The sequence below is a fragment of the Anomalospiza imberbis genome, chromosome 2 (assembly GCF_031753505.1).
Source record: "Anomalospiza imberbis isolate Cuckoo-Finch-1a 21T00152 chromosome 2, ASM3175350v1, whole genome shotgun sequence".
NCBI classification, from domain to species: domain Eukaryota; kingdom Metazoa; phylum Chordata; class Aves; order Passeriformes; family Viduidae; genus Anomalospiza; species Anomalospiza imberbis.
Window position 1 is genome coordinate 57,321,756 of NC_089682.1, and position 17,783 is coordinate 57,339,538.

Here is a 17,783-nt window from a genome sequence, read left to right on the forward strand (position 1 = left end):
GACTAAAATATCTTGAAGGGAGATGATGAAGACTGTTATTAAAGGCATTTGACTTTGATCATCTTTAGAGGGCAATAAAAAAGAAAATAAAATTACCTTGGGAAAAAATACACATGAAATCAGGCAGATTGTGAGGCTTCCGATAAAACACCACTCTTGGCAAGCTACACTGGAGAGAAAAAAAAAGGCAGTTCCTCTGTCCGTAATGTGTATTTTTTTTAACATTTACAAATTATTTTTGACTTAGCCACGCAGGGAGCCTACTTTCAACCCTCAATTTGAAAATCATGGAGGCTTTATAAAGTCTTCCACCTGCATCTCTTTTTTGCATCACAGTTCTTTATCCTCTAAAGGATGAAAACCCCGGCATATAAAAACTTTGTTAAGCTGTCACTATCAATAGAGTAAAAAAAAATAATGGTTGACAAAGAAGAAACAAATTGCATCTTCGAATAAGTTTTCTTCATGCTCTTGTTAAAAGCTATAACCTCTGATGTTAACTAAATTTAACCCATTCTGACCCTTGCGGTGGCCCTTAACCTTTTCTTTATTCTGCTTCCTGTGGTTGCTGAAGAAAACTGGCCCAGTCATTGGAAAAGCACTCTCTGTTGCACACAAAGCCCCAGCCTGGCTGCTAGTCTGTCAGGAGGGATAGAATAGACGGGGAGGTCAGCACCTGTGCTGAGAAGCAGGTGACAGGGAACTGCTTGGACCATTCTAGGGCAAGTTGTAATAGTTTCTACCCTTTAAATATCGCACTGTAGTTTCGGGTATTCAAGGCAGCGAAGTTCACATTTTCTTTGTGAATGCAGACTTTAAACAAATTAATCTATTGCTGTTCAACTGACTGTAAAATTAGTAGATTTACTGTTGCAAAAAAAAAAAAAAAAAAGAAAAAAAGAAAAAAAAAAAAGAAGAGAGCTTTCACTTCCACTTTAATAAGGTCACGGATGTGTCCTAGGCTGCCAACAAAAGCAGCTTTTAAAATCTTTGCAGCTGAACCCAACAACTAGCAAAGGCTGTAGAACAATGTCTTCAATGTACAGTGAAAACTCCTCTCCCTACAGTCAAGATGTAAAACTAGACAGTTAAAAAACTTTCTATACTGTGAACTTTTAACTCTAATTGCATCTCGCCCCAGGGACCCACAGGCTTGCTCTATGATTAACATTTTAACAAATTCAGTCAGCCTTGCTTTTCAGGGAGCAAAATTGGTTCCTTGCCTGGATTCAGTAATTCAGCCCAAGCAATTAAATGGCAGAGCATGCATCTTCAAAAGATTTGTTTTAATTCCCACAACAGGGGCAGATTTCAGAAATCAAACAAAACTTTATCTACTTCAACTACATTTGTACATTCTGTGCAGGGCATCAGTTTGCAGTGATCATTTACCACTCACTACAACAAAATTTTGGAGTTTGCTTTAATTTTTTGTTGTCTCTTGCTAGAATAAAAATAGAGAAGTTTGTGTAGGAAGCAACTTTCAAAAGCTGTGGATGGAAAAGGAGTAAATGAGCTACTGCAGATGCAGAAATCTGGACCTACTACACACTCAGAATTTCTGTGTCCTTTAAATACATGTTTACTTTGACGTGTTCTCTGCCATATGGCAATGCTCAGCTCAGCACAAGGGAGTTTTTCATCTGAGTTATGTGCTAAAGTCTTTCATAAATACTAACGGGAAAAGGAACACTAAGGAGTGTAAAGGGGAGGCTACGGCCCCTCTCTGAACCAGGGGTCTGCAGAAACACACAGCCACGATTATAACCAGCAGGAAGGTGGAGGGGGGCCATGCCAGCTGCCAGCAGGACTGGGGAGTGGGGAGGAGTAAGAGACTCTCTCCAAATCTTCTCCAAAGCTTCCCTGCTGAAACACCCTGTGAAGGAGGGAATTACACAAAAAAAACCAGGAAAACAGAGGTGCACAGGGTAAGCAGCCCTCCAGATGCTCACTACTTTTGTAAGCACAAGTGTTCAGGAGACTAATCACAGATTTAGTAATAAGAGTGAGAAAAACCTGCTGTCCCACCCACTGCTACTGCTCCATGTCCAAGGGTCCCAGGCATTGATAAACCCAAAAATATCACTAATAAATTCCTGATGATCTTGTTGGGCACTTGAATTTTTTTTTACCAGATATTCATATGCACAGCTCCAGTTTGGGAAGCAGCAAGATATTCACCATGGACCAAGGAAAGACCATCTACCCAGAGCCAGCAGGTAAGAGCTCCTTGCAGGTATAAGGCATGTTAGCAGCTTGCTTCCTGCTCCCACAAAATGAGTGATGAAGTCTGAATGACAGTAAACCTCCAGGTGAAAACACTGTCATCCAGCTAAGGGCATCCTCACTCTCTGCTGGGCATTAAAAACTGCTCACTGTACCCATAATAAATAGCTTTGGAGGGGAGATTTTAAGTGGGGACTATGCTGGTGCTGGGTTGATGGCTAAACTAGATGATCTTGAAAGTCTCTTCCAACTTGGATGATTCTGTCATTCTTTGATTTTGAAATTAACCCCAAAACACAGAAGGACTGGAACCAGTTTCCAACATCCTCAGGGAATACTGAAACCATCCCCCAGAGATCAGTTGTTAATGTGGAAGAAGTTTCTCAGTAGCATCTTGAGCCTCAAAATAATTACTAACATTAATAACATCCACACTAGCAAATCCCTGCACTGCTCATGTCCGAGGACCAGAAATCTCTCCATCCACCCATCTTTTCCCCTTCTCATATATTTGCATTTAAAATTAGCAGGGGAATGAAATGTCTGCAGTTTGGCACAAGGTCTAGCAGAACAGGCCTTAATATGGCACAAAAAATACCAAAGGGAAAACAACAACTTTGTAAGTAAATGTCAAATAAAAAAAAAAAAAGAAGAAAAAAAGGCAGACAAAGATTAAGGAATTAAAAGGAAATAAATGCTCTGAGTGTATTGTCAGAGATGGGCAGAAGATGATGTGCATCAGGCAAAGTAGAAGGAAGAAAGTTATTATTAACTGCACTTATTATGATAGTGTCTTTCAAATAATTAAGACTGCAGTCTTGCTGTGGCAGGCACATATAAAAACATGGCCCCAGGACAATTACAGTGTAAACAGACATGAAACAAAGAATAAGGAGAAAGAATAACAATAATGAACCCCCAGAAATATCAAGTTAATTGAGGACAAACAGCATTAGAAGGCTGCACTTTTTCTTGGCACATATTTAATTAGAAAGGCATGAAGTAAAACAAGCATCAGGTTTAATCTTAACATAATTAAACAATGGAAAGAGAGAAGGAATGTGAGGTGTATGCTCTGAAGTACCTTGCTTCCATGCAGGTAGTTTTTATCACAGTGAAGAGGATTATTAGCTTTATTGCTGCTACTAACACTGCTGAAAATTACCTGTCTTGTGGTGATGGTTCTCGGAGTGGCAATAGTCGCTAACTGCAAGGGGGCTGCTGACACGCTCTCTTCTAATGCATATTGCAGAGCTGATGATGAAAAAATATCTCTACAGGCCTCAGCTCTGCCAAAATTTCCCTTCATGCTTATTCAAATTCCACATTTGATTTCCAGACCATGAAAGGAATAGTAAAAATCTTTTTTGTTCTGCCTTTTCTTATTGAGGAATATTTCACTCTCCACAACTGGATACTGTAGAATTTCAGTGATTTATCTTTCAATAGCATCAAACTGAGATCCAGTTTTCTTAGGCATTCCACTGATGTAAGTGACGGTAATCTCTGCTCCCAAAGAGCTTACATCTCTAAAGGCATAAAGCCTGAATGAAATTTTAAAAAAATAAAAAATAAAATAAAAAAGAAAGCACAAAAGACCAGGTTGGAAAAACACAGCTGTATTTGCATATAATAGGAGAAGCTACAGTTCTCATTCAGGGTCTTAACACAGCTCACCATCTACTTGGCTAATTCTGTTACTGGCATTTTTCCAAATTCATTACTGCCAGCAAGGACTTTTAATGAGGATAAGGTGATGTGAATGAACTTCATATTGTGAACTGATTTAGGGAAGTTAGTTTTCTGAGTTTGCACACGATTACCACATGACATCTGTGAAGATGGAGAGCATTAAGCAATGACAGACTGTTTTTTACCACAATGACAAAACAAAACCAGCAAGCACATGAAATGAAAGCATTCTAAGACCACAGTTAAGAACAGAAAGCTTTCAACCCAAAACCATTAAGGTCAGGTTTTCATTGCATTTTTTCTTACTAGACAGAAGAGGGGGAGAGGAAAGATAGGTCACTTAGCTGCAGCCTGAAGCATATAAAATAAAAAGTTCTGATTATTTTTAGGCAGGAAGGATAGCTGCTTCCCATAGCTTCATTTTGTACTAAATTCTAAACACAAGCACATGTTCTGTCTGAGTGTTGCTCCAGCTCCTGCCCGGATGGCTAAACAGCATCCCTCGATAGACACGAACCCCTGGGCTCCGGAGAGAGGTCCTCAGCAAACTCCCGTGCTGTTCAGTGGCTGACTGCCTTAGCTAGCGTGTTCCTTACAGCTGGGGACACGGCGCTTGCACATGAATTTCAGCTTCTCTTTCAAAGGTTTCTGTCTCCAAATTGGACGCAGGAACTCGCAAACCCGAGGCAGGGCCTCTCCTACCAAAGAAGGTAACAAATCCAAGCACCCGAGACGCCTTGGGACTGACTCACGCCGCTGCAGAGCCGCACACGCTGCTGACCCCTGCAGCCTCAGCCGTGCCGTGCGCTGCCCGCAGCCCGCACACGCAGCCCCGCGGTGGGGACGGGGACAGGGACGGGGACAGGGACAGGGGTACGGCTGTGTTACACAGCCCGGTGCAGGGCTGCATCCGCCTCTGGGGTCACCAGCACGGGAAGGACACGGACCTGGAGCGAGTCCAGAGGTGGGACACAAAGATGCTCTGAGGGCTGGAGCACCTCTGCTTTGGAGATAGAACTGGGGCTGCTCCGTCTGGAGAAGGCCTGCGGGGAGACCGCCCAGCAGCCCTCCAGGGCCTGAAGGGAGCCTGGAAGAAACATGGGAACGGGCTTTCTGGCAGGGCCTGTAGGGACAGGACAACGGGTTATGGTTTTAAACTGAAAGAGGGTAGATCTAGACTAGAGGTAAGGAAGACGTTTTTACAGGGAAGGTGGTGAAACAGTATCACAGCCTGCCCCGAGGTATAGTAGATGCCTCATAGCAGGAAGCAAAGTCAGGATACAGAGGGCTCTGAGCTGAAGCCGTTCCTGCTCTCCTGCTTACTGCAGAGGGATTAGATGAGCTTTAAAAATCCTTTCCAACCCAAACCCAAATTCTATGATTCTATGCCTCTACACACACACAAAGCACTCAGCACCCACGCAGTGCCCTCTCGCAGCAACAAAGTGCCCTGCTGGGATGGCCCCAGGGCACAGTGCCGTGTCCCAGCTGCAGCCCGCACACCCACGGCAGCGTAGCAAAGGCACAGAGGGAACCCACAGAGCCATGCAGGGGAGCAGCAGCTCCCAGCCACGGCGCGCACGGAACCGGGCACGCCGCGTGTGTGGGCCTGGAAATGCGGGAGCGCACAGGGACGGGGCACAGGGACACACGGGCCCCGCTCCCACCACGCGCGCTCACGCGGGCGCGCACCGGCGGAGGCGCGTTCGCGCCCACGGGCACGCGCGGGGCGGGGGCAAGAGGCGGAGGCGCGCTCGGAGGAAGAGGAAGAGGAGGAGCAGGAGGAAAAGGAAGGGGGAGAGGCGGGGCGTTCCGCAACTTCCCGGCGGCTCGGGCCGGTTTCTCGGCTGCTTCGGCGGGCCGGGGCCGGCGGTTCGGCCTGGCCCGGCTCGGCTCGGCCCGGCCCGGCCCGGCCGGCAGGTAAGGGGGTCACAGGGAGCCGCGGGTCACGCAGGCGGGCACGCCACAGGCACGCGCAGTGACCTCCAGGACACGCAGAGCCGGGAAGGCGGACACGACGGGACACGGTCACACACCCACGTACTGCCCTTCTGCCCTGTTTACAGGAGGGACACCCGCGGATAGCAGGCCGCCTCCCACGGGATGCCACCCCTCCCGTGACGGCCGCCCGCCATAGGAAGCGCGGCTGCTCCCGCGGTTCCCAGCGTGCCCGGAGCTGCCCGCTCCTTAGAGCTCCCAGCCAGCGAAGTCAGCCGGCCTTGCCAGCGCAAGGATGAGCGAAACGCACAATGCGAAACACACGTGTCTGCCGTGTTAGGCAAAGAAAAGCCCTTCCGTAAAAAAAGGGTTGCTTTCTTTCAGACAGCTACGGCTAGATTTATTAGATTTAAATAGTGTCAGAGAATGAAGGAGAATATCAACAACACCATGTGTTTAGCAGAGCAAGGTCAACATTTCCTTAAAACAAGCGGCTGTTCCATTGCCGAGGTACTGTTAATTAATTTTATAAATCAGTTGCTCTCAAAGGCAAGCCAGTCTCCTTTGAATGGAAGATTAATTTAATTATATCATTCTGTAATGGAGCAGTGATGCCCAGATTGAGGACCAAGTCTGCAGTGCATGATCCAGAGCTAGCTGCTTTATGAAACCATGTAAAAAATAAGGACACCATGGCTTTGTGTGGCTGTGCACAAAGACGCTTGGGTGTTGGCAGTCGGTGTTCAGGCACACGGCTGTTGTCACAGCCAGACGAAAAGCTGTTTATACAGGGATCTGGACTGGGCAGAGGCAGAGCCCAGGGCAGGAAGGGAAGGTAGCTCTAACAACTGGTTTTTGGCTGATGTGAAAATCATCTTACTTCTCTTCTGTGCCCTGTGGCTAGCTTGAGTTCTGGATCCAGCTGTAGCACACAGTTGTTATGAGACTGCCCTGATCATGAACTCATCTGGTTCCTTCTTCAAGCAGTTGGCATGTACATTGTCCCTACTGCTGAGGTATGCTGTTCATCCCAGGCTCCACACTGTCCCCTTTTCAGACTGAGTTTATTCACAGGCAAATCATTTTACTTGTTCCTGTGCCAACACTGCTTAGAATTATAAATAGCTTTTTATCCTTGCTGATGGTTTACACCTTTTCCACGTGTATGTATGCACATGGCTGCATGTTTACACCATGTCACATATGTGTGTATATATATGTGTATGCATGTATGTATTTATAGAGCAGAGTCACATTCCCTTCTGGGCAAAAGGGGTCTCACTCTTGCCAACTCCTCTGGTATGACACGTTTGGTTTCCTGCATCATCCTTGGCTTTTCCTGTAATTGCTTCATTTTAAACAAAATAGGAAAACTGCAGAGAATACTCACAGATTGCTCTTTATTTCCAAAGTTTTTTGCAGCTGTTAGAAAACGGACAATTTCTGAAAATTCGAACAAAATGCAAATAACGGGCAGCTGCAGCAAAATTGCCAGGGGGATTTCATGAACTGGGGAAGAATGGGAAAAAAAATCCAATGGAAGAAATGTCTCAAAGATGAGTTTCAGTAGTCTTCAAGCATGGGTATATTTGGAAGTATGCTTGAAAGTTTATAGCTTCATGAGTACCATGTCAGGATAGATGCCTGTAACTATTCAGGTTAAAAATTGAAAGTGAGGAGAAAGGAACTAGAAGTGTTAGATTCTTTAATGAAGTTCAGGGTCAGATTTGAAGATACTGAAGGTAACATCAACTCACACATTTTGCTCATTTGTCATATTTTCTCTCTGGATTAAATCCCTTTGTTACTGTAAAATGACTGTTGATGGATGATTCCATATAGTTGCACCATGTATCATTTTAAAAAAGTAGTTACAAACACTAGGGTTTACTGAACTGAGATAAAGTCTTTCTAATAAAACTAGAAAAATCTGACTGATGGGGTAACTTGTTTTTTCTTCTTTCTCAGAATGACTGCCTTGTGCACAATGAAATATTTATGTCAAGTGACCAGAAATGAGAGCAGATATGCAAAAAGGTTCTTTAGCATTCTTCTGACACAGGCAGCACAAAAGTGGCTCTTTTCTCCATTCTGGATGGTAGTACCTGACCCTAGGAAGTCAGCTGTGTTTGGGCTTACTCAACCACTTTGTACAGATGAAAAATCTCACGCACAGCGAAAAAGTAAAGCAGCATTTGGAAGTGTTGGGCGAAGAATTCCCTATCGTATTTTGCACGTAATCAACCAGGATGGGGAGAGCTTAGGAAACATGCACCGAGCAGAGGCACTCAGACTTATGGATCAAAATGGCCTGAAACTGGTTCTGCTTCGTGAGAACGTAGAACCTCCAGTTTACAGACTAATGACTGGACAGCAGATTCACGAAGAACAGCTTAAACGTGCAGAGAAGAAAAAAGCAAGTCCAAAGCCAGGTATGTGCACTGTAAACACTACAACACTGAGGACTTTGAAAAATGCTGCATTAAAAGTGGTTTCAACAGATTAAATCCTCTTACTTGTATTTGTGTAAATCCAAAGCAATGTCACTGCAGTCCACGCTATTAAGGATTTGCAGTGGTGAAAATAAAATTTTGGATTAGTCCAGTCTTCCACAGAGAAGCCTTCTATTGCCCTCTCAGGGTTTGCTATTTTGGCATCTGCTGACTTGTTAAAAAAATACCCTTATTTGAGTGAATATAATTAGGCTGTGGTTCCATGAGACTCACTGAATTTCTGTTCTTTTACTAAGACATAGAGTGAGAGGCAGTTTTTCAAACTAAGGACCACATACACCAATATAATTATATAGTTTGTCACCAGTAGTCATGAAACACTCTCTTCCTCATTTGCTGCTAGGAAGACAAAGTCTGGAGCCCTTTATTGTACAGAGTAAGAGAACTTTTTCAGTATTTAACACTACAGTTTGTTGTTTTTTTCTTAAGACCGCCTGCTCCAGCAGTTTATCAAACTGAGTTTGGCAAAGAGGTTTTAGAAAAGGCATGTGACCTTGTATCCTCTCATTTCCTCAGGCTAACAAAGATAGCTGTATTTTGGGTACAGTTCTGATTTTAGAGGAGTGCATTATTGTGGTAGTGATTTGCTCTGTTCAAGAAACCACAAAATTATTCAGATGGTAACTACTTTAGAGAATCTTGAAGGAGGAAAAGACTCTAGATTGTTCAAATGTATTACAAGGCATCGTTGTACTTCCAGTTGAATATTGCACTTCACCGCCCAAAAAAATGGGCTTGAGATAAAGAGCTGTCTAAAGTCAGAGCTTTTACCTTCAGCTGTCCTACGTGCAGAACACAGGAATTTGCACACTAAGTCTTTAATTCCAGATCAGTGCTTACCTGTTTTTTAGACATACATTGTGGATCATGGGAACAAGACTGTAATTAAAAATACCTTAAGCCTTCTGACGCTGAAGAGATTTTCACTGTGTGCCTCAAATATGCACTCAGTGTCCCATTTGCAGCAGTGAGTGTGAGAGTATCAAGGCACCACCCTCTCAGATGAGAGTGGTGCATGCTGAGACCATGAGATCGCTGCTCTGAGAAAGCAGCATGGGAGGAGGGAGTCAAGCAGAAAAAGCACCATAAGCTGATAAAAGAGAGCAACTAGTACAGGTTTGTCAAATGTTAAGCCAACAGAGTTTCAGTTCTGTTTTAAACAGGGGTGGTTCAGAAGGAGTTATCCTTTTCTTCAGCTATTGCCAAGAACGACTTAGAGACCAAGACTAAACAGATAGCACAGTGGATTGAAAAGAGATACCATGTTAAAGTTACCATCCGGCAAGCAAAAGGTAGCAGTACAGACATGGTAAGTACACTCCTGGAAGTTGGACCAGTCAATGTCATTAAATAGCTGCAGCTGTATTGACCTTCCTTATTGGGTACTGCCACAATTTTTAGTATCTCAGTGGAGATCTAGGTCCCATGCAAGTACTGGTTGCCTGCCTTAAGCTGCTCCTATTCAAACACTGGTGAAGAAAAGCAGTCCCAGGGAGACAGTTCAAATACCATGCTTCCTTAAGAATCCAGCTGCAGTACTGGCTTGGACAGCAGAGTCTAAGCAGCTCCTACTCCTATGCAGCACCACCCTATTAATGGGGCCAGTGAAATTTTCTGATCTATGACTTTAGCCAGCTCACCCACTCTGAAGACTTTAACGTGGTTTTAAATTTAAAAAAAAGGTCTATATTTTATCTGGATTATTTCACCAACAGTTCTTCTGGAGCTGCATTTATACAACTTTGGCTAAGGTTAGTTGTCCATTCCTACATGAAAAACTATCGGAATGGTGTTCCAAGACTAGTAAAGTGAACATCGCTAAAAATGTTAAGCAGCTGCTGGCAACTTCCCAGTATAATTGCAGGGCCTTGAGACTTCACTGTCATTCACAAAAATGAATTTTTTGATAAATACTCTGTGTAAGACTTTTTTTTTTCTCCTCATAATGTCTGTAGTGAATTAGGTGTTCTTGACAATTGCCTCAACTAAATTGCTGGGGAAAATTGTGATAGCATTTCATCCAAAAAGAACAAAACTTTTTATAGGAAGTTAAATTCACAGGGAAAGAGTAACAGGAAGAACTGATGATGGGAGGGAACAGAATATTTCATGATATAGTCGTGATTTACATTGTCCTTATATTTAAAGGCTTAATAATGAGGTTAGGAATTCAGTGTGTTACATGAATGCACTGTTACTCAGTTCAATACTACCAGGTCTTGCTAACCTTAGAACAATACTACCCCTTAAGAAAAAAGCCTCATATAATAACATATCTGAATCTAGAGGAAGAGGAGGGTGCAGAGGAGTCAGATGCAGACCACTCTAATGGACACCCTTAAAGAACAAAACACTGTGAGTCAGCAGTACAGCCTAAATGTTAGGAAATGGCTGAATCCCCCTCTCGTGACTTGCCTAAACCTGCTTATGAGTAAAGAACAGTTAGGAAAGGACAAGCTGAAGTGCTCAAACTAGGACTTGGAACGAGCTTGTTTCAGCTAATAGCTAAACTTAACAGGTCATGTTATTAAAGAGCAGCTTGAAATATTTTTCTACCTGTATTTGGGCATTAATTTAGTTCCATTTTTCTCTTCCTTTTTAGTTCATGCTTTTTGATCAAATTTTGGAGACTGTGTCTGAGAAAGCAACTTATCTTTCCAAGCCAAAAGTTGCTAGAGAAGGAGTGAGTACCTGTGTTTTCAGGCACATGTCTAACAAAGAGTTGAATGAACGCGAGAAGATGGAAATCAAGAAAAACAATACAGTAAAGAAAGAAGAAAGCGAAGATCTGAAGTCAAATGAGTTGCATCAGTGACTTTCTGAAGTGGTGTAAACAATATATATTTATTTTAAAAATAAAATTTAAGAAAAATTAATTTTATTTAAAGTTATTGTTGAGTTTTGCGTTGGTCATTCCATGAAGAACATTGTCTTGGTTAATCTTTGCTACAGAGTCTGAATTTCAACAGCTGATATTCCATTTTCCATGAGCTTATCTGCTGTCTTGCTTTCCATCACAACCTCATCCTTTCCTGGCTGCATTTTAGGAGGAATGTAGCCACTGAGACGAGAGGCTAAGCTCCTCTTGGGACGAGAACGCTTTGCCTGGCAAAAATAGATCCAGAATTAGTAAACTTAACATATCTGTGGAGCAAAGAGTACTGTTGTGGTGGGGAAAAAAGAAATAAATGTAGAGGACAGGACTGCGTTAGCTAAAGGAGCTTCATAAATTAAGAATCTCACAAATTACCTAGATATTTGACCTGTTTTCCTGCTTGAAGTCACATTCTAAAACAGGTAAAGTTTACTCTCCTCTGCAGTGACAGGGTAGGGGTGAGAAGACTTTTCCAAGAGTGTTACTTACTTTCAAGTTCAGCTTTCTCTTTTCAGGATCATGTACAACTGCATGCCTTGCTAGGCTCTGCTACAGTTACAAAGAGCAGGGGGGGAAGAAAAAGGAGTTAAATTTATAATTTCAGATAATGGGATTCAGATCAGAACAGTTAAAAAAACACATACCTTCATTGCAAACACTTTTCCACAGCCTGGATAATCACAAGAGAATGGTTTTTTCTCCTCATGAAAAGAGAGGATATGGCTTTGAAGGTTAAATAAAGTTGTGTAAGTTCTTCCACATCCTTCTCTGGGGCAGCGGCAGACTTCCCTCTCCACAGCATGTATCTTTTGATGCTGCTTGAGGTAATCCTTCCGTTTAAAAGTTTTGTTACATTCACTGCAGACTATTGGCTCTAAGTGGGAGAAAGAAAGGCAGAGTATAAATAAACAGTTTCTTACAGAAGCTCAGAATCAAACCCTAGTGGTCTATTAGAACAATGCTAACATCAAGATGAAATACAAGGAACTTAGAGACTTCAGGAGGATAATGCAGTATGAATTATCCAGATCTGAAATCCTACATAAAACAATTTTTTGTTAACTGAATCACAAAGTTAGTATACTGAGCAGCATTTTCATCAAAGGTCTAGCTGGAGTGACAGCCACTCTACCAATAAAGTTAGTAGACAAGTTTGGAACATGCTGACAAGCTGATGAAGTGAGTATAGCAAGGCCTCCATACCAGCAATTGGTTTCCTATTTGTATCATAAGTTTACTAAACCATTTGAAATTTACCTGCATGACTGACTTTATTATGTTTCAGAAGCTCTGTCCACGTTTTTCCGATATATGAGCAGTTTTCTTTCTTGCATGCATAGCCTGTTGGATGGGGCAGATGTTTACAATCACAGAGGGTCTGGCAAACAGTCCAGTTTTACAAGAGGTAACTCCACTTCCAGCATTTGAAAATTAAAAGCCAGTTATTCCTTGTCTCTTCCCATATTACACAGTAATGGGATAAGAGACAATAAACAATCAACACAAATTAGAACAAGAGAAAATCCTAACAGTTTTAAGAAACCTTGTATCACTGACACCAGTTGTCCAGAGAGGCTGTGGAAGCCCTAGCCCTGGAACCATTCAACACCACTGGTTGTAGTCCTCAACACCCTGGTCTAATTGGCTCCACTTTGAGCAGGGAGCTGGACCAGGTGACCTCCAGAGATCCTTTCTGACCTAAATGATTTTGTGAAACTCTCTCTCCTTGCTTCAGTAAAGCTACTTCTTCCTCCCAGCCATATGCATTCTCTCAAATAGATGAAAATAACTAGTAATATATATTACTTCTATATAAATATTTGTCCTGCATATTAAAAAGAAATACAGTAGTATTCCAGAGTCTAAAGAGATTCTACCATTCTATCAAGCAGGCAAGAACCACAGAAAGTCAACGCTATTTAAATCCCAGGACCAGAATCCTCAAAAACCTATGAACAAGTCCTTGTCTTAAAAATAAGGAATCACAGCACAAATCACAGCACAAATCACAGCACAAATCACAGCACAAATCACAGCACAAATCACAGCACAAATCACAGCCTTCTGGGTACTCTTCCTAGTCTGTTGGGTTTACTTGGTTTGTTTTTTTCCTATCACTGGAAAGCTGGTTATCGTACATGGCCACATTATGATGATTTCACTTAAAAGCCTCTCACATACATTAACAACTAAAAATACACATGGTTCTGCCAAGGCTCCATAGGAAATTTGTGGCAGAACTGGCAACTGAATCTAAGCTCTGGACATCTAGGCTAATGCCTTTACCACCAGCCCATCTCCAAAAGGTGAATTATTTGCAAGGAAGCACCTCAGAAGAAACAACTGAAGCAATCCTGAGCTCTGCTCAGACTGCCACAAACACACCATAACTGAACACTGCAATGCCCCGCAGTTATATCCCACTTTACTATTCAAAATTGGTGTTCTTGTCTTGTCTGGATCACAAAGCCCAGAACACTTCCAGATCCTGTGCATACTCTGCACTGGAAGCAGTCCTTTTTCCTTTGCTGAAACATAACCTAAAAAAAACACAAGTTTTACCTTCATGTATCTTCTCATGTCGCTTTAGTCGACTTGGAGTAGAGAAACACTTTCCACATCCTTCTTTATTACATCTAGGTACAAAATAGCAGTAGTTTCATTTCTTTCACAGTATCTACATATTTTTTTAGTCAAGAACTATTAAAATAACAAAATAATCCAAGTTTCCCTTTGCCTACAGATCTGTGTGTGTCCCCCCACCTTGTAGAAGTAAATTCCATTATAGTTTTTTAATAGAGAGTTAGAACTATAGTATGATTTCCAAATATACAGCAAGTTGAGCTTTAGCTGAAGAGTCATGCCTTGTATCATCTCTACACAGCAGGCTCTTCAAACATAGAAGAACAAAAAGTGGAAGGCTTAGGTGGCTTGTGCAGAACCAGCAGAGCACTGACATTTTTGTCTGTCATCCAACCATAGTAGTGCATTTCACTGAAGTGGAATGAACACTCATGTTAAGTGTGACCCACCTGTAAGAAATACAAGACTGAACTTTGCTTTTAGCAGATCTATAGTCATGTGTTACCCAAATGGAGCTGCAATGCATAGTTTCCAAGATTAATGTCCAAGTCTCTCCCCTTTTTCTAGGTACTACGCACTACCCAATGTCAGCCAAGTCAATGCTTCTTACTGGGAAATAAAGGTAGCTGCATTTTTCATTACTGTGCATGCTCTTATGCCTGTATTTCAAACTATGAACTAAAAACTGGGGGGTGGGGGGATGTGTTATTTTTTTATAAAACTGCTGGAATGCTGAAGTTACAGAGCACAAGACTGTTGCTCAAAACATATCACTGAGCAAAGGACTAATGCAAGAAATATACTTGCAGCCCTGACTACAAACTAATTTCTTTTTTTTTATGGCCACATCAATGAAAAGGCTGAGGAAATGCACCTGTTTTCATCTACAGTGTTTAACTGTTAAGTTCAATATTAAAATTATCCACATACTTGAAGGGAGGTTCATTGGTGTGGTGACACTGATGAACTTTAAGTTGTTGATGCTTCTTGAAAGACTTGTTACAGCCTTCAAAGTCACACTATTGAGGAAATCAAGTTATCATTAGAGGCCAAATAATGACAGTTCAGTTCACGTGTTTGCTGAAATCCCAGTCATGGTATTTGAACTTACACAAGTATCACATAATACCAAGTTGAAGTATTTAACCAGATACACAAGAAGGAGCTTGTTTAGCCTCCACTGTACAGTGCAAAGGTAATTACTCACCACATATTGCTTTTGCTGATTCTGATGCTTGCGCTCAACGTGCTTCTTCATGTTTGATTTTGTTCCAAATTTCTCATTGCACCCATCAGTTGTGCACCTGCAAATGAGCTGCATTTTTTATTACTGCTGTCACACAGTGACTTGTTCCCTAGGCAGATACAGAAATCATTGTACAAGAACAATTCACAGAAGAATTACTGAAACTCACAACTCAAATACAGAAGTTTGCTTTGAAGACACTAAAAGCCAGAGACTAAGTCAGCATTTTAATACTGTATTCTTGGGGGAGATCTGCCCATTCCTTTAAGCATTTGTTACAGATGACTGCCAGAACAGGGGTTTGATCCCACCCTGCCTGCACATTGTAATGGCAGTGCCCATGACAACAAAGGCATGCATGCCCTCTACCACCGCCCTGTTTTAACTTCCTTTCCTTACGAAAAACCGCACTTCAGCTTAAGAAGCAAAATCCTGGGCCTTACTCGAACGGCTTTTCCCCGGTGTGCGTGAGGAGGTGTCGGGCGCGGTGGAAGTCCCTCGTGAACCCTTTGCCGCAGCCTTCATAATCGCAAACATACGGCCTCTGAAAGAGAGGAGCCGTTCCAGGGCCAAGCCCGCCCCCTCGGCGGCTCGGCCGCCGTCAGCGGGATGCCTCGGCCGCCGTCAGCGGGATGCCCCGGCCGCACCCGGCCCGGCCACAACGCGCAGCCCCCGGGTGTTGCGGCACCCCGAGGAGGTGAAGCGGCCTGCCCGGTCCCCCGCGGGGTCCCAGCGCGGCGCCCGCGCCTCGGTCACTCAGACCCCTCCCTCCCAGCCGCCGCGGCTCACCTCGCCCGTGTGCCGGCAGAGGTGGGCGGACAGCCGCCAGGCCTTGCTGAAGGTGGCGTCGCAGCCGGGGAAGGAGCAGATGTAAGGGCGGACGGCGAGCACGCTCCCGCCGCTCCCGCCGTCCCCCCGCGCGCCGGCCATGCCTGAGGGCACGTGACCGGGCGGGCGGGGCGGTGGCGGCGCGTGCTCGGTGAGGCGGGCGGGCGCGCGCGGGGCCGGGGCCCGGCTCGGGCCCTGAGGGCCCTGGGGGAGCGGCGGAGCCCGAGCGGCACGGGCAGAGCCCTTCCTGTCGCTGCGTGCCGCAGCCCCCTCACACAATCACAGAATGTCCTGAGTTGGAAGGGAATCGCAAGCATCATCGAGTCCAGCTCCTGGCCCTGCACAGCACCATCCCCAAGAGTCACACCGTGAGCCTGAGAGCGTTGTCCAAGTGCTTCTTGAGCTCTGTCAGGCCGGTGCTGTGACCACTTCTTGGGGAGCCCGTGCCGGTGCCCAAGCACTCTCTGGGTGAAGAACCGTTTCCTAATGTGCAACATAAACCTCCTCTAACACAACTTTAGGTCATTCCCTCCGGTCCTGTCATTGGCACTACAGAGAAGAGATCAGTGCCTGCCCCTCTCTTCCCCTCACGAGGAAGCTGCAGCTGCAATGAGCTCTCCCCGCAGTCTCCTCCAGGCTAAACAGACAGATGGCTGAAGAGCAGCTCCTCACAAGGCTTCCCCTCCACACCCTTCACCACCCTTGTTGCCCTCCTTTGGATACTCTCTAACAGTTTAATGTCTTCCTTGTATTGTGGCACCCAGAACTGCCCCCAGCACTCGAGGTGAGGCCTCCCCAGAGCAGAGCAGGACAATCCCCTCCCTTTCTCGGCTGGCCATGCTGTGCCTGAGGCCCCCCTCTCAGGACACGGATGGCCCTCCTGGCTGCGAGGGCACTGCTGACTCTTGTTCAACTTGCCATTAACCAGGAGCCCCGATCCTGTTCCATGGCACTGCTTTCCAGCGTCTCATTCCCCAGACTGTATGAACACCCAGGGTTGCCCTGTCCCAGGTGTGGAATCCAGCACATGGCAGAGGAGAGCCGGTCGTGCCGGATCTAACGTGTCTAATTCTGTGTTCCTTGCCACACATAACAACCTTCCTGTGGTTTCAGGGACGTAGGGGCTCTGCTGCTTCCCTGAGAAGCATTTCATGGCTTTTGCAAAAAGCAAAAGTCTTGGAGCAAAGGCTCTCTGAGCAGGTTTGGTTTGGCTCCCTGCCTTGCCTTAGGTTGAGTCTGCATAATGCTGGTGAGCCTCTGGTCCAGACATGGGGAATCTCATGGGCTCTGACATCAGCCTCTGCTGGATGCTGCTTACCACCTGCCCCAACATTCGAGAGTTTTCAGGTGGGTTGTTTGGGATCCTATGGCAGATGGCCTGTCACTCTGGCCTGTGGTCCTGCTGTGTCCCCAGGCCACCTGAGGGCACAGCTAGAGGAAGAGGACATGAGGCTAAGTTGAGCTGAGGGTCTGTGATATCTTGCCCAGCACATTCCTGGTACAGACTTGGAGCTGAGGGAGCTTGGGTTGTTTGATCTGGGGAAAAAGAGGCTCAGGGGGCACATTATAGCTCTCTACAACTGCCTGAAAGGAGTTTGTAGCCAGGTACGGGTAGACCTCTCTCTTCTCCCAGGTAACAAGTGACAGGACCAGAGAAAATGGCCTCAAGTTATGCCATGGGAGATTAGATTGCATATTAGGAAAAAAATTTTCAGGAAAGGCTTGTCAGGCATTGGAACAGGTTGCCCAGGGAGATAGATGGTTGAGTCACCATCCCTGAAGGTATTTAAAAGATGTGTAGATGTGGTACTTGGGGACATGATTTAAAGGTAGACTTGGCAGTGCCAGATTACTGGTTGGACTCAATGATCTTAAAGGTCTT

The 17,783-nt window shown here is 44.6% G+C and overlaps 2 protein-coding genes across 5 annotated transcripts; one reads left to right on the forward strand and one right to left on the reverse strand.

The window, feature by feature from the left end:
• Positions 1–5,708: 5,708 nt before the first annotated feature.
• MTIF3 (mitochondrial translational initiation factor 3) lies at positions 5,709–11,247 on the forward strand. 3 transcript variants are annotated; one of them, XM_068181223.1, is made up of 4 exons: positions 5,709–5,838; positions 7,825–8,288; positions 9,533–9,678; positions 10,972–11,247. In XM_068181223.1, exons 2-4 carry the CDS (start codon positions 7,826–7,828, stop codon positions 11,182–11,184), a joined length of 822 nt encoding a protein of 273 aa, XP_068037324.1. In that variant the 5' UTR covers positions 5,709–5,838; position 7,825; the 3' UTR covers positions 11,185–11,247. The 3 variants fall into 3 exon arrangements, with proteins under 3 accessions (XP_068037324.1, XP_068037325.1, XP_068037323.1); XM_068181224.1 differs by lacking the exon at positions 5,709–5,838 and adding an exon at positions 7,317–7,439; XM_068181222.1 differs by lacking the exon at positions 5,709–5,838 and having other exon boundaries at positions 9,566–9,678.
• GTF3A (general transcription factor IIIA) lies at positions 11,186–16,020 on the reverse strand. 2 transcript variants are annotated; one of them, XM_068181219.1, is made up of 9 exons: positions 15,863–16,020; positions 15,517–15,617; positions 15,035–15,131; positions 14,758–14,846; positions 13,807–13,880; positions 12,502–12,585; positions 11,889–12,118; positions 11,734–11,793; positions 11,186–11,474 (listed from the first exon to the last, which is right to left on the reverse strand). In XM_068181219.1, the coding sequence occupies exons 1-9, from the start codon at positions 16,001–16,003 to the stop codon at positions 11,316–11,318; spliced, it is 1,035 nt and encodes a 344-aa protein (XP_068037320.1). In that variant the 5' UTR covers positions 16,004–16,020; the 3' UTR covers positions 11,186–11,315. The 2 variants fall into 2 exon arrangements, with proteins under 2 accessions (XP_068037320.1, XP_068037321.1); XM_068181220.1 differs by lacking the exon at positions 11,734–11,793.
• Between the last annotated feature and the right edge of the window lie 1,763 nt (positions 16,021–17,783).